At 46.8% G+C, this 14,035-nt stretch overlaps 1 protein-coding gene across 2 annotated transcripts in view; it reads right to left on the bottom strand.

Moving 5' to 3' along the window:
* The window catches only part of ASS1 (argininosuccinate synthase 1), a 72,275-nt gene that overhangs the window by 14,682 nt on the left and 43,558 nt on the right, over positions 1–14,035 (bottom strand). For both annotated transcript variants that reach the window (XM_073555925.1, XM_073555926.1), the window contains exon 12: positions 10,193–10,257. In XM_073555925.1, coding sequence (XP_073412026.1) covers positions 10,193–10,257 — 65 coding nt within the window. The remainder of the gene's footprint in view (positions 1–10,192; positions 10,258–14,035) is intronic.

Genomic DNA, 14,035 nt, shown 5'->3' with positions numbered 1-14,035 from the left:
TGCCCGCTCGCCATGTGCCAGAGGTGCCACAGTCCATACCATAGAGGCAGCCCTGCAGCTAGGGGACCCTGGGGGCACAGCTTGGGTTTAACCCTCTTTGTGCTGTTGCGGTCAGCCTGAAAGCTTATTATGGACAGAAGTTGTCAAGAGAGATGTTGTGCTAAACCGTCCGCAAAGTAATCAGGGTGACATCTTCTCATTTCTACTGTCTCCAAAATTACTCCCTTTACAGTCCTCAAAATTCTTTGCAAAATGAGGTACTGCAAATAGAGAGGTTTGACAGGTCCGACCAAGAGGGAAGGGAGAGGGCCGGGATCAGAGGCAGCATGCGGCCTGACTGTATCTAATCCTATCCTGTGTGATGCTGTCTTCTGAGCCGTGTATCTAATCCTATGCTGTGTGATACTGACTGCTGAGCCGTGTATCTAATCCTATCCTGTGTGATACTGACTGCTGAGCCGTGTATCTAATCCTATCCTGTGTGATACTGACTGCTGAGCTGTGTATCTAATCCTATCCTGTGATACTGACTGCTGAGCCGTGTATCTATTCCTATCCTGTGTGATACTGAATGCTGAGCCGTGTATCTAATCCTATCCTGTGTGATACTGCCTGCTGAGCCGTGTATCTAATCCTATCCTGTGTGATACTGCCTGCTGAGCCGTGTATCTAACCCTATCCTGTGTGATACCGTCTGCTGAGCTGTGTAGCTAATCCTATCCTGTGTGATACTGTCTGCTGAGCCGTGTATCTAATCCTATCCTGTGTGATACTGTCTGCTGAGCCGTGTATCTAATCCTATCCTGTGTGATGCTGTCTTCTGAGCCGTGTATCTAATCCTATGCTGTGTGATACTGACTGCTGAGCCGTGTATCTAATCCTATCCTGTGTGATACTGACTGCTGAGCCGTGTATCTAATCCTATCCTGTGTGATGCTGTCTTCTGAGCCGTGTATCTAATCCTATGCTGTGTGATACTGACTGCTGAGCCGTGTATCTAATCCTATCCTGTGTGATACTGACTGCTGAGCTGTGTATCTAATCCTATCCTGTGATACTGACTGCTGAGCCGTGTATCTAATCCTATGCTGTGTGATACTGACTGCTGAGCCGTGTATCTAATCCTATCCTGTGTGATACTGACTGCTGAGCCGTGTATCTAATCCTATCCTGTGTGATACTGACTGCTGAGCCGTGTATCTAATCCTATCCTGTGTGATGCTGTCTTCTGAGCCGTGTATCTAATCCTATGCTGTGTGATACTGACTGCTGAGCCGTGTATCTAATCCTATCCTGTGTGATACTGACTGCTGAGCTGTGTATCTAATCCTATCCTGTGTGATACTGACTGCTGAGCTGTGTATCTAATCCTATCCTGTGTGATACTGTCTGATGAGCCGTGTATCTAATCCTATCCTGTGTGATACTGACTGCTGAGCTGTGTATCTAATCCTATCCTGTGTGATACTGTCTGATGAGCCGTGTATCTAATCCTATCCTGTGTGACACTGTCTGCTGAGCTGTGTATCTAATCCTATCCTGTGTGATACTGTATGATGAGCCGTGTATCTAATCCTATCCTGTGTGATACTGACTGCTGAGCTCTGTATCTAATCCTATCCTGTGTGACACTGTCTGCTGAGCTGTGTATCTAATCCTATCCTGTGTGATACTGTCTGATGAGCCGTGTATCTAATCCTATCCTGTGTGATACTGTGTGCTAAAGCAAATCCAACTATGTGCTCCTGACCCATGTATACTGGTGTCTGTCTTGCTGACTGCTCAGACATTGTAGGGCCCCATTATCCTGGAATGTGGCAGGTGTGGGGGCCCATGACCATTCCTGGTGCCTGCTTGCTGTTGTGTGCGATCCTCCCTCTCTGCAGCGGATGGTGGGGGTTCTTGTTTACATGTTTTCTCTGCTGTGACATCTGTCAACAGTTAAAAGAAAGTGCACTGAATCCGCTGACAGCACTGGAGGCGCAGCCCCCCGCCAGCACAAGAGGATGGCGGCGAGGTGACACGGCCCCAGAACGCGCGCTTGCCTCACCGCTACACCCCGCAAACATGGCTGTATGCGGGAACACGCCTGTCATATGTATGATCAGAGCACAGTATCGCAGACAGTATCACACAGGATAGGATTAGATACACGGCTCAGCAGTCAGTATCACACAGGATAGGATTAGATACACGGCTCAGCACACAGTATCACACAGGATAGGATTAGATACACAGCTCAGCAGTCAGTATCACACAGGATAGGATTAGATACACGGCTCAGCAGACAGTATCACACAGGATAGGATTAGATACACGGCTCAGCAGTCAGTATCACACAGGATAGGATTAGATACACGGCTCAGCACACAGTATCACACAGGATAGGATTAGATACACAGCTCAGCAGTCAGTATCACACAGGATAGGATTAGATACACGGCTCAGCAGTCAGTATCACACAGGATAGGATTAGATACACGGCTCAGCACACAGTATCACACAGGATAGGATTAGATACACGGCTCAGCAGTCAGTATCACACAGGATAGGATTAGATACACGGCTCAGCACACAGTATCACACAGGATAGGATTAGATACACGGCTCAGCACACAGTATCACACAGGATAGGATTAGATACACGGCTCAGCAGACAGTATCACACAGGATAGGATTAGATACACGGCTCAGCAGTCAGTATCACACAGGATAGGATTAGATACACGGCTCAGCACACAGTATCACACAGGATAGGATTAGATACACAGCTCAGCAGTCAGTATCACACAGGATAGGATTAGATACACGGCTCAGCAGTCAGTATCACACAGGATAGGATTAGATACACGGCTCAGCACACAGTATCACACAGGATAGGATTAGATACACGGCTCAGCAGACAGTATCACACAGGATAAGATTAGATACACGGCTCAGCAGTCAGTATCACACAGGATAGGATTAGATACACGGCTCAGCACACAGTATCACACAGGATAGGATTAGATACACGGCTCAGCAGTCAGTATCACACAGGATAGGATTAGATACACGGCTCAGCAGACAGTATCACACAGGATAGGATTAGATACACGGCTCAGCAGTCAGTATCACACAGGATAGGATTAGATACACAGCTCAGCACACAGTATCACACAGGATAGGATTAGATACACAGCTCAGCAGTCAGTATCACACAGGATAGGATTAGATACACGGCTCAGCAGTCAGTATCACACAGGATAGGATTAGATACACGGCTCAGCACACAGTATCACACAGGATAGGATTAGATACACGGCTCAGCAGACAGTATCACACAGGATAAGATTAGATACACGGCTCAGCAGTCAGTATCACACAGAATAGGATTAGATACAAGGCTCAGCACACAGTATCACACAGAATAGGATTAGATACACAGCTCAGCAGTCAGTATCACACAGGATAGGATTAGATACACGGCTCAGCAGACAGTATCACACAGGATAGGATTAGATACACGGCTCAGCAGACAGTATCACACAGGATAAGATTAGATACACGGCTCAGCAGTCAGTATCACACAGAATAGGATTAGATACAAGGCTCAGCACACAGTATCACACAGGATAGGATTAGATACACAGCTCAGCAGTCAGTATCACACAGGATAGGATTAGATACACGGCTCAGCAGGCAGTATCACACAGGATAGGATTAGATACACAGCTCAGCAGACAGTACCACACAGGATAGGATTAGATACACAGCTCAGCAGTCAGTATCACACAGGATAGGATTAGATTCACGGCTCAGCAGTCAGTATCACACAGAATAGGATTAGATACAAGGCTCAGCACACAGTATCACACAGGATAGGATTAGATACACGGCTCAGCAGACAGTATCACACAGGATAGGATTAGATACACGGCTCAGCAGTCAGTATCACACAGGATAGGATTAGATACACAGCTCAGCAGGCAGTATCACACAGGATAGGATTAGATTCACGGCTCAGCACACAGTATCACACAGGATAGGATTAGATACACGGCTCAGCAGACAGTATCACACAGGATAAGATTAGATACACGGCTCAGCAGTCAGTATCACACAGGATAGGATTAGATTCACGGCTCAGCAGTCAGTATCACACAGGATAGGATTAGATACACAGCTGAGCAGTCAGTATCACACAGGATAGGATTAGATACACGGCTCAGCAGACAGTATCACACAGGGTAGGATTAGATTCACGGCTCAGCAGACAGTATCACACAGGATAGGATTAGATACACGGCTCAGCAGACAGTATCACACAGGACGGGATTAGATACATGGTTCAGCAGACAGTATCACACAGGATAGGATTAGATTCACGGCTCAGCAGTCAGTATCATACAGGAGAGGATTAGATACACAGCTCAGCAGTCAGTATCACACAGGATAGGATTAGATACACAGCTCAGCAGGCAGTATCACACAGGATAGGATTAGATACACAGCTCAGCAGGCAGTATCACACAGGATAGGATTAGATTCACAGCTCAGCAGGCAGTATCACACAGGATAGGATTAGATTCACGGCTCAGCAGGCAGTATCACACAGGATAGGATTAGATACACGGCTCAGCAGTCAGTATCACACAGGATAGGATTAGATACACGGCTCAGCAGTCAGTATCACACAGGATAGGAATAGATACACGGCTCAGCAGTCAGTATCACACAGGATAGGATTAGATACACAGCTGAGCAGTCAGTATCACACAGGATAGGATTAGATACACGGCTCAGCAGTCAGTATCACACAGGATAGGATTAGATACACAGCTGAGCAGTCAGTATCACACAGGATAGGATTAGATACACGGCTCAGCAGACAGTATCACACAGGATAGGATTAGATTCACGGCTCAGCAGACTATCACACAGGATAGGATTAGATACACTGCTCAGCAGACAGTATCACACAGGATAGGATTAGATACACGGCTCAGCAGACAGTATCACACAGGACGGGATTAGATACATGGTTCAGCAGACAGTATCACACAGGATAGGATTAGATTCACGGCTCAGCAGTCAGTATCATACAGGAGAGGATTAGATACACAGCTCAGCAGTCAGTATCACACAGGATAGGATTAGATACACGGCTCAGCAGACAGTATCACACAGGATAGGATTAGATACACGGCTCAGCAGACAGTATCACACAGGATAGGATTAGATTCACAGCTCAGCAGACAGTATCACACAGGATAGGATTAGATACACTGCTCAGCAGACAGTATCACACAGGATAGGATTAGATACACGGCTCAGCAGACAGTATCACACAGGACGGGATTAGATACATGGTTCAGCAGACAGTATCACACAGGATAGGATTAGATTCACGGCTCAGCAGTCAGTATCATACAGGAGAGGATTAGATACACAGCTCAGCAGTCAGTATCACACAGGATAGGATTAGATACACGGCTCAGCAGACAGTATCACACAGGATAGGATTAGATACACGGCTCAGCAGACAGTATCACACAGGATAGGATTAGATTCACGGCTCAGCAGACAGTATCACACAGGATAGGATTAGATACACTGCTCAGCAGACAGTATCACACAGGATAGGATTAGATACACGGCTCAGCAGACAGTATCACACAGGACGGGATTAGATACATGGTTCAGCAGACAGTATCACACAGGATAGGATTAGATGCACGGCTCAGCAGACTATCACACAGGATAGGATTAGATACACGGCTCAGCAGTCAGTATCACACAGGATAGGATTAGATACACGGCTCAGCAGTCAGTATCACACAGGAGAGAATTAGATACACAGCTCAGCAGATAGTATCACACAGGATAGGATTAGATACACAGCTCAGCAGACAGTATCACACAGGATAGGATTAGATACACGGCTCAGCAGACAGTATCACACAGGACGGGATTAGATACATGGTTCAGCAGACAGTATCACACAGGATAGGATTAGATGCACGGCTCAGCAGACTATCACACAGGATAGGATTAGATACACGGCTCAGCAGTCAGTATCACACAGGATAGGATTAGATACACGGCTCAGCAGTCAGTATCACACAGGAGAGAATTAGATACACAGCTCAGCAGATAGTATCACACAGGAGAGGATTAGATACACGGCTCAGCAGTCAGTATCACACAGGAGAGGATTAGATACACAGCTCAGCAGTCAGTATCACACAGGATAGGATTAGATACACAGCTCAGCAGACAGTATCACACATGATGAGATTCTATACACGGCTCATCAGTAGAATACTGGCATACAGTAGGTAAATGGGGGTTTTCTGCGGCTGCTCCTTCCCATCGCCTCCTTATACTTGGTAGCACTTCATATTTTCGTGTTTGGGGTGTAATTTATCAGATTTTTGGCTCGGTTACAAGCTCGGCGTTCAGCTGAATTATTTTTACCGTTTGATGAATAAACATGTTGTTCCCTGCTGTAGCCGAGCTGACGAGTGTAACACATTACACAGCAGAGAGAGCAGAAATAGAGCAGAGAGGAGGCGGTGGTGAATGGCAATGTCACACCAATCAGAGGGGCTGCACAGGAGATCTATGCCTGGGACCCCACAAGTCCAACTCGCTAGACCACTCCTATACTGACCATAGACAGACCTGAGGTGAGATGACAAGTCCACATCCCTGGTGGCAGCCATTACCACTCTAGGCCACCAGGGATGTTTCTATTAAACTCTTCAATGCCCGGGATCATTGGGTTATTATAATCTATGCCTTTTCTTCCCCAGACCACCAGGGACCTAACAGTGAACACTTTGTCTTCCCTAGACCACAGGGGGATGTTATCAGTAACCCTTCACTACCCTTGATCACCAGGATAATTACACATACCAATTCTTTTCTGTAGACCACAAGGGATGGTACAGGTGCTTCCCAAGGGTATTCTGTTAAGCTACTAGGTAGAATAAAATGAACTCATCCATGACCCTAGGACAAAGAATTTACAATTACCCATTCATAGACCACTAGGGGATGTAACTAATAACCCTTTAACAACTCTAGACCACAAGGGCCATTAACACCAACCTCTTTATTACCTTAGAACACCAAGGAGAATAAAATTTAACCCTGCAAAAACCTAAATTCATAAAGGATTTTTACAGTTAACCCATTATACTCTGTAGAGAATCAGGTGATGCTACCTTTAACCCCTCCTGAGTATTACGATTAATCTATTTACGACCACCATGTAGATTCAAATGAACTCCTTTACTGCCCTAGACCACCAGGAAACTTATAATCAATATGTTCTTTTCCCTAAACCACAGGGGTAATGTTACCAGTAACCCCTTCACAACCCTAGACCATTAGAGAAATTTCATGTACCCATTTATTTCACTAGACCATTAGAGGATGTTAGCATTAACTCATGACTCTAGACCACAAGGGCTGCTATATTACCTTAGACCCCCAGTGAGAATAATCTGAACCCCTTTTTATAACTTTAAATCACAAGGTACTTTACAATTAACACATTCTATTCTGTGGAAAACCATAGTATGTTACCAGGGAATTACAATTCATTTCCTTATTATACTAAAATGAACTCCTTCACTGCCCTAGGCCACCAGGAAATTGACAATTAAACAATTCTCTTTCCTAGCCCATTTGGGGATGTTATCAGTAAAGCTGGAGTCACACATAGCGACTCACCAACGATCCCGACAATGATATCAACGTGTCAGGATCGCTGGTGAGTCGCTACAAGATCGCTGGTGAGCTGTCAGACAGCTTCACCAGCGATCAGCACAGCGACGCCGAGCGCACGTCGTCGCTGTGTTCGTTAGTTACCAGTGCGCTGATGCAGGGAGCTGGTAACTAACGTACACATCGGGTATCTAAGGGACGCACGTCCCTTGGATACCTGATGTGTACATTAGTTACCAGCTGATCGCTGGGCTCCCGCCGGTCACACGCAGCGATGCGTGCTGGCCAGCGGGAGATCAGCGACCAAAGAAATGTCCAACGGTTTCCTACAGCGATACCGGCAGGGGGGTCGGTCGCTGATACCTGTCACACACAGCGATCTCACTGGTGAGATCGCTGTTGTGTCACAAAACTTGTGACTCAGCAGCGATCTCGCTAGCGAGATCGCTATGTGTGACGGGGCCTTAACACTGTCACAACCCTAGATGACAAGGTTCATTTCCACTAACCTCTCAGGCCATGTGCCCACGATCGGGAAGTAGCAGCGCTTTGGACGCAAAATATTTTAGTTGCGTCCAAAGCGCTGCCGTCTACTGAACGCAGGTAAATCTGCATGTGTTCACTGAACTGTGTGGATTCACCGCATCCAATACATTTTATCGATTAAATTTCTGTTGCGGAGATGCACCCTTAGTCCACTAGCAGATTAACTTACTTGTTTACTCCCCTCTCCCCTAGACCACCAGGGAAAAATAGGATTAAGCTTTAAAAATACCAAAGGCCAAACTATATCATTAACCAATAAACTACCCCAGATCTCTGGAAATACAATCACCAGTCCATATGAAAAATATTAGGCATTGTCCTTCAGATCACCGTAGACCACCAGGTATAATATGATCAACCCCAAAGTCCATGTAGACTATCAGGAATATTTAGTGTTAACCTAGGACAATCACTAAAACCCTTCCACAATGATCTATCCAGGCACAATTCTTCCACAAATTTCCCCTTTGGTGTGACAAACGAAAAAAAAAAAGAAAACAAAAAACAACAACACAAATTCCCGGCCTCCAGGACGACCCTAATTTGACCAAAGCACAAAACAAACTTTTTAGAAACTTTTTTTTGTCTCCATTCAGACGGTAAATGATTGCTGCTTGTCTTAACGGAAAATGGAGATAAAAAGAGAAATTAAAGCATAAGAAGAAAAAAAAGAAAAAAAAGAAATCGCCTTTGTTATTTTGGCAGAATTAAAGGCTGAAACATGCCGCACTTTTTCCCTCCCACAGATTTAATTTACTTGACTTAATTAGGCCTCCTTGAGAGCAAAAAAACATAATTTGATAATGAGATTGTGAAAAGACGGAATATGCATCAAATCTATTGTAATTTCAGATGCCCGAGCGCCGAGCAGCCTATTGTCAGAGGCGCGCACAGCGAGCGCCGCACACACAGCGCCAAGCGAGCCCTGCCCCCGCCACACAAACCACAGGCCCAGGCTCCGCTTCTTAATTCTGCATTTTCAAGAACTCTGCTTGTTGTCAGTAAGAGGGAATATTGTCATTTTATTTATTTGCTTCTTTCCAGAAGCTGAAAACCCTGTACAGGCCTAATACTTTTTACAGCAGAGGTTTTGTTACAGTGCGCTACAAACATCAGCAGCACAAATCTACTGCCTGATTGCTACAATGTATCAGTCCCCAAGGTTGATGGTTTAGATTGGGTGCAATTGTAAGAAGTGTTAGGTCTGGCACAGGGTTTGCAGAATGTAATCTATGGTGTTTCCATTCACTGATGGCAAGCAGAGTTATTGGAAATGGTGGGGTGACTGCTACCCAAAGACCCAGAGTCATCAATGATGGCATTTTATACACTTTTCAAAACATTGTCCGGGACTGGGGTAAAAAAGGCAAAAGTCCCAAAATCTTCACGTAAATAAAAAAAAATTGTAACATTTGAAACAGTTTTACATCAGAATTCTGGGGAAAAAAAAACATGTTTATTGAATGAATTGGCCCAAAGTTTTATTTAATAAAATTTAACGACTTTTCCCCCAAAATTAGGAGCTTATTTAACGCCTTCCCTGCCTCCAAACTGGGTTGATGGTATACAGACATAACAGAGATCACTTGTAGTTAAGAGCTTACATTGCAATTCCCTACACACCAGGAGAGCTGCAATCGATCCAGACATGGCGATTATTATACATAGTTTCTAAACCTTTTGTATGTGAATGTGTCAGCAGTTTGTACTCCAGAGCTGCCATTCATTCTGTAACCGGGGAAATAAAGTTGCAGACAGGCAGGAAATACTTCTGACAACTTAGGAATGTGCTGACAACTTAGTATTGCTGCTGATATACGGACAGTGGTATAGGCAGAGGATGCATTTATATGAGTGGTAGGTAGCAGTATGGGAATCCCAGATCTTGGTGGTGTAACCTTAATTTTCATCATTTTAATAGGGAACTTACCGCGTGACTTCATCCCGATGTATCGGTTCTCCACGATATCAATTCTCCCCACACCGTGCTTACCCCTGTAGAGATGAACCACATCAGTGGATCACAAACATTTCATCTATTAACATGGCAATAAGAAAAATACAGAGGGGGAGCTGGGAGTAGGGGTCCTCCCTAAGGCCGCGGTCATAAGATTTTATCCTCTACAGCAGGTTTATCCTCCAGTAGGGGGCGCTCCCCGTATAAAAGGAGATATGGAGTAGGGGTCCTCCTTGAGGCCACATTCAGACTACACACTGCAGCTTTATCCCCCTGTAGGGGGCGCTCACTAGATAATCCGGGAGTGTCTATAAGCCATATCCTCTTTCTTCTCCTCTCGCTTCCGCAAACTCAATGTAGACAAATCTGAACTGATCATCTTTCCCCTATCTCACAGATCTTCCTTACCCGACTTATCTATAACAATTGACGACATCACGCTTTCCCCTGTACCAGAGGTCCACTGCCTCGTAGTAACCCTTGACTCTGTCCTGTCCTTCAAACCACACATCCAAGCTCTCTCCACCTCCTGTCGCCTCCAGCTCAAAAATATTTCCAGAATCCATCTCTTCCTCAACCCTCATTCTACTAAAATGCTTGTGCATGCCCTCATTATCTCCCGCCTCGACTACCGCAACATCGTTTTCTGTGGCCTCCCTGCTAACACCCTCGCACTTCTCCAGTCCATCCTTAACTCTGCTGCCCGACTAATTCATCTCTCTCCTCGCTACTCCTCCACTTGTCCCCCCTGCAGATCTCTTCACTGGCTCCCACTCCCTCAGCGTATCCAGTTCAAATTACTAATACTGACCTACAAGGCCATCTATAACCTGTCTCCTCCATATGTCTCTGAACTAATCTCCCGATATCTTCCCTCACGTAATCTCTGGTCATCCCAAGACCTCCTTCTCTCCTCCACACTTATTCGCTCCTCACCCAACCGCCTCCAAGACTTCTCCCGAATAGCCCCCATCCTTTGGAATTCTTTGCCCCAACACGTCCGACTAGCAACCACAATCGGATCCTTCAGACAGAACCTAAAAACCCATCTTTTCAGGAAAGCTTAGGCTGGTTTCACATTAACGTTTTTTAGCGCAGGGCATCGTGCGCGTCCATGCGCATGCGCCCCTATGTTTAACATGGCGGGCGCATGGTCTAGCGTTTGCACACGTTCGTATGCGTTTTCGTGCGCATGTATTTTTTTGTAGTGTGCGCCTAGGCGCGCCGGACGCAACCTGTTGCATTTTCGGGTCCGTCCAACTGTGTCAAAAAAACGCATGCGCACACTTGCGCACGGAATGCTCCAAAATAACGCATTACAATCTATGGGAACGCAGTAGTGCGCATGGACATGCGCACACCTGCGTTTAAAATCACATGCGTTTTAAGAGTTAACATGGCTAGAAACTGGTTAAAACGCATGCGCCTAAAAAATGCAAACACATGCAAAACGCATCATGCGTTTTTTGCGTGCGTTTCTATTGCGCACGAAGTGCAGCGCTAAAAAACGCTAATGTGAAAATAGACTTACAGCCTGCAATGATCCCCGCTGCCTCCTCACCAATACTGGAGCTGCTGCAACCCCCTAACCTACTGTCACCTTCCCCACCATCCTGTAGAATGTAAGCCTGCAAGGGCAGGGTCCTCTCTCCCCTCTGTATCAGTCTGTGATTGTTAGATTGTTTACTGTAAATGATATCTGTACTTTGTATGTAACCCCTTCTCATGTGCAGCACCATGGAATCAATGGTGCTATATAAATAAATAATAATAATGGATAGGGGTCTTATCTGAGGCCACAGTCAGACTAGATGCAGTGGCTTTATCTCCCTGTAGGGGGCACTCATTATATAATGGATATGTGGAGTAAGTGTCCTCCCTGAGGCCACAGTCACAGGCTTTATCCCCCTGTAGGGGGCGCTCACTGTATAAAACAGAGGTCTCAAACACGCGTGCCGCATGTGGCCCCTGAGGCAGTCATCTGCGGCCCGCGGTGCACCACATGTCTCACCCCCTGAGGCAGGTAGAAGGGGGAAGCCACGCAGCCATCCAGGAGCGCACCATGGCTATGTGTTCTGTGTGCACAGGACCTGTGATGAGGTCACAGGAGGGGGAGGAGTCAGTGGGTCACATGATCAGGGGCCTCATTGTATGCAGAACGCTGCTGTCTTTGTACTGGTTGTCATGGTGCTGGGTAAGTTTCTGAGTGGGGTCAGGAGGGGTTTACAGGGTGGATGTAGCAGAGCTGTGTGTGTGTATGAGGCTAAGTGCACACGTAGCGGAACTCTCGCTGAAGTATTCCATTCTGCTGGAAAATCGCATTTTAAATTCCCACGATTTTCCCGCGGAAAAACTAGCGATTTGCAAGCGTAATTAGCTTGCAGAATTGCTAGCGTTTTCCAAGCGATCTGTAGCATTGCTTGGAGAATTGATTGACAGTTTGGTCACACTCGTCAAACATAGTGTTTGACGAGTGTGACCAACTTTTTACTATTGAGGCCGCCTATGCGGCATCAATAGTAAAAGATATAATGTTAAAAATAATTAAAAAAATTAAAAATGGTGTTATATTCACCTTCCGGCGTCCCGCACAGCGTTCCCAGGCCTCAGCAATGCTCCCGTTCCCAGTAATGCCTTGTGAGACCTTTGATGACGTCGCGGTCTCGCGAGGAATAGGGACCGCTACATTATCGCCAGACCGTGACGTCTTCAAAGGTCTCACAAGGCATTACTGGGAACGGAAGCGTCGCTGAGGCCCGGGAAGGCTGCGCGGGATGCCGGAAGGTGAATATAACAGCATTTTTTATTCTATTTTTTACAAGGATATGGTACCCAGAGCCAGTGGACAGTCTCCTCTCCTCCGGACTGTGGGTACCAGCTGCAAATATTCTGCTTACTTTTCGCATGGTGGGCACAGTCACATGCGGAAAGTAAGCAGAACAATGCAATCCTGTGGGTGCGGGATCGCCGCGATTCCGCAAAATAATGAGCATGCTGCATATTTTTCCGGCAGGAAAATCCGCAGCATTAGCACAGCATTGCGGAATCCCATAGGATTTCATGGGATGCTGTTGTTTTGCGTTTTCGCGGAAAAATCGCACGTTAAAAAACGCTGCGAAAACGGAAATAAACCGCGACGTGTGAACGCAGCCTGAGGTGTACGGAGAGGAGCCGTGTGTGTACGAGGTGTACGGAGCGGAGCCGTGTGTGTATGAAGACCGAGGTGTACGGAGCGGAGCCGCATGTGTACAAGGTGTGCGGAGCAGAGCCGCGTGTGTACGAGGTGTGCGGAGCAGAGATGCGTGTGTACGAGGTGTACGGAGAGGAGCCGTGTGTGTACGAGGTGTAGGGAGCGGAGCCGCGTGTGTATACGAGGTGTAGGGAGCGGAGCCGTGTGTGTATACGAGGTGTAGGGAGCGGAGCCGCGTGTGTGCGAGGTGTACGGAGCGGAGCCGCGTGTGTATACGAGGTGTAGGGAGCGGAGCCGTGTATGTATACGAGGTGTAGGGAGCGGAGCCGCGTGTATGCAAGGTGTATGGAGCGGAGCCGCGTGTGTACGAGGTGTACGGAGCGGAGCCGCGTGTGTGCGAGGTGTACGGAGCAGAGCAGTGTGTGCACGGAGCGGAGTCGCGTGTGTACGAGGTGTACGGAGCAGAGCTGCGTGTGTACGAGGTGTATGGAGCGGAGCTGTGTGTGTACAAGGTGTATGGAGCGGAGCTGTGTGTGTACAAGGACCGAGGTGTGTGTACAGAGCGGAGTCGTATGGTGTACGAGGTGTGTGGAGCAGAGCTGCGTGTGTAGGTGTGCTGAGCGGAG

The sequence above is a fragment of the Dendrobates tinctorius genome, unplaced genomic scaffold (assembly GCF_039654945.1).
Source record: "Dendrobates tinctorius isolate UK_male_01 unplaced genomic scaffold, ASM3965494v1 ptg000231l, whole genome shotgun sequence".
NCBI lineage: Eukaryota > Metazoa > Chordata > Amphibia > Anura > Dendrobatidae > Dendrobates > Dendrobates tinctorius.
The sequence above is the reverse complement of the archived record's forward strand: the minus strand, read 5'-3'. Positions and strand labels throughout refer to the sequence as shown.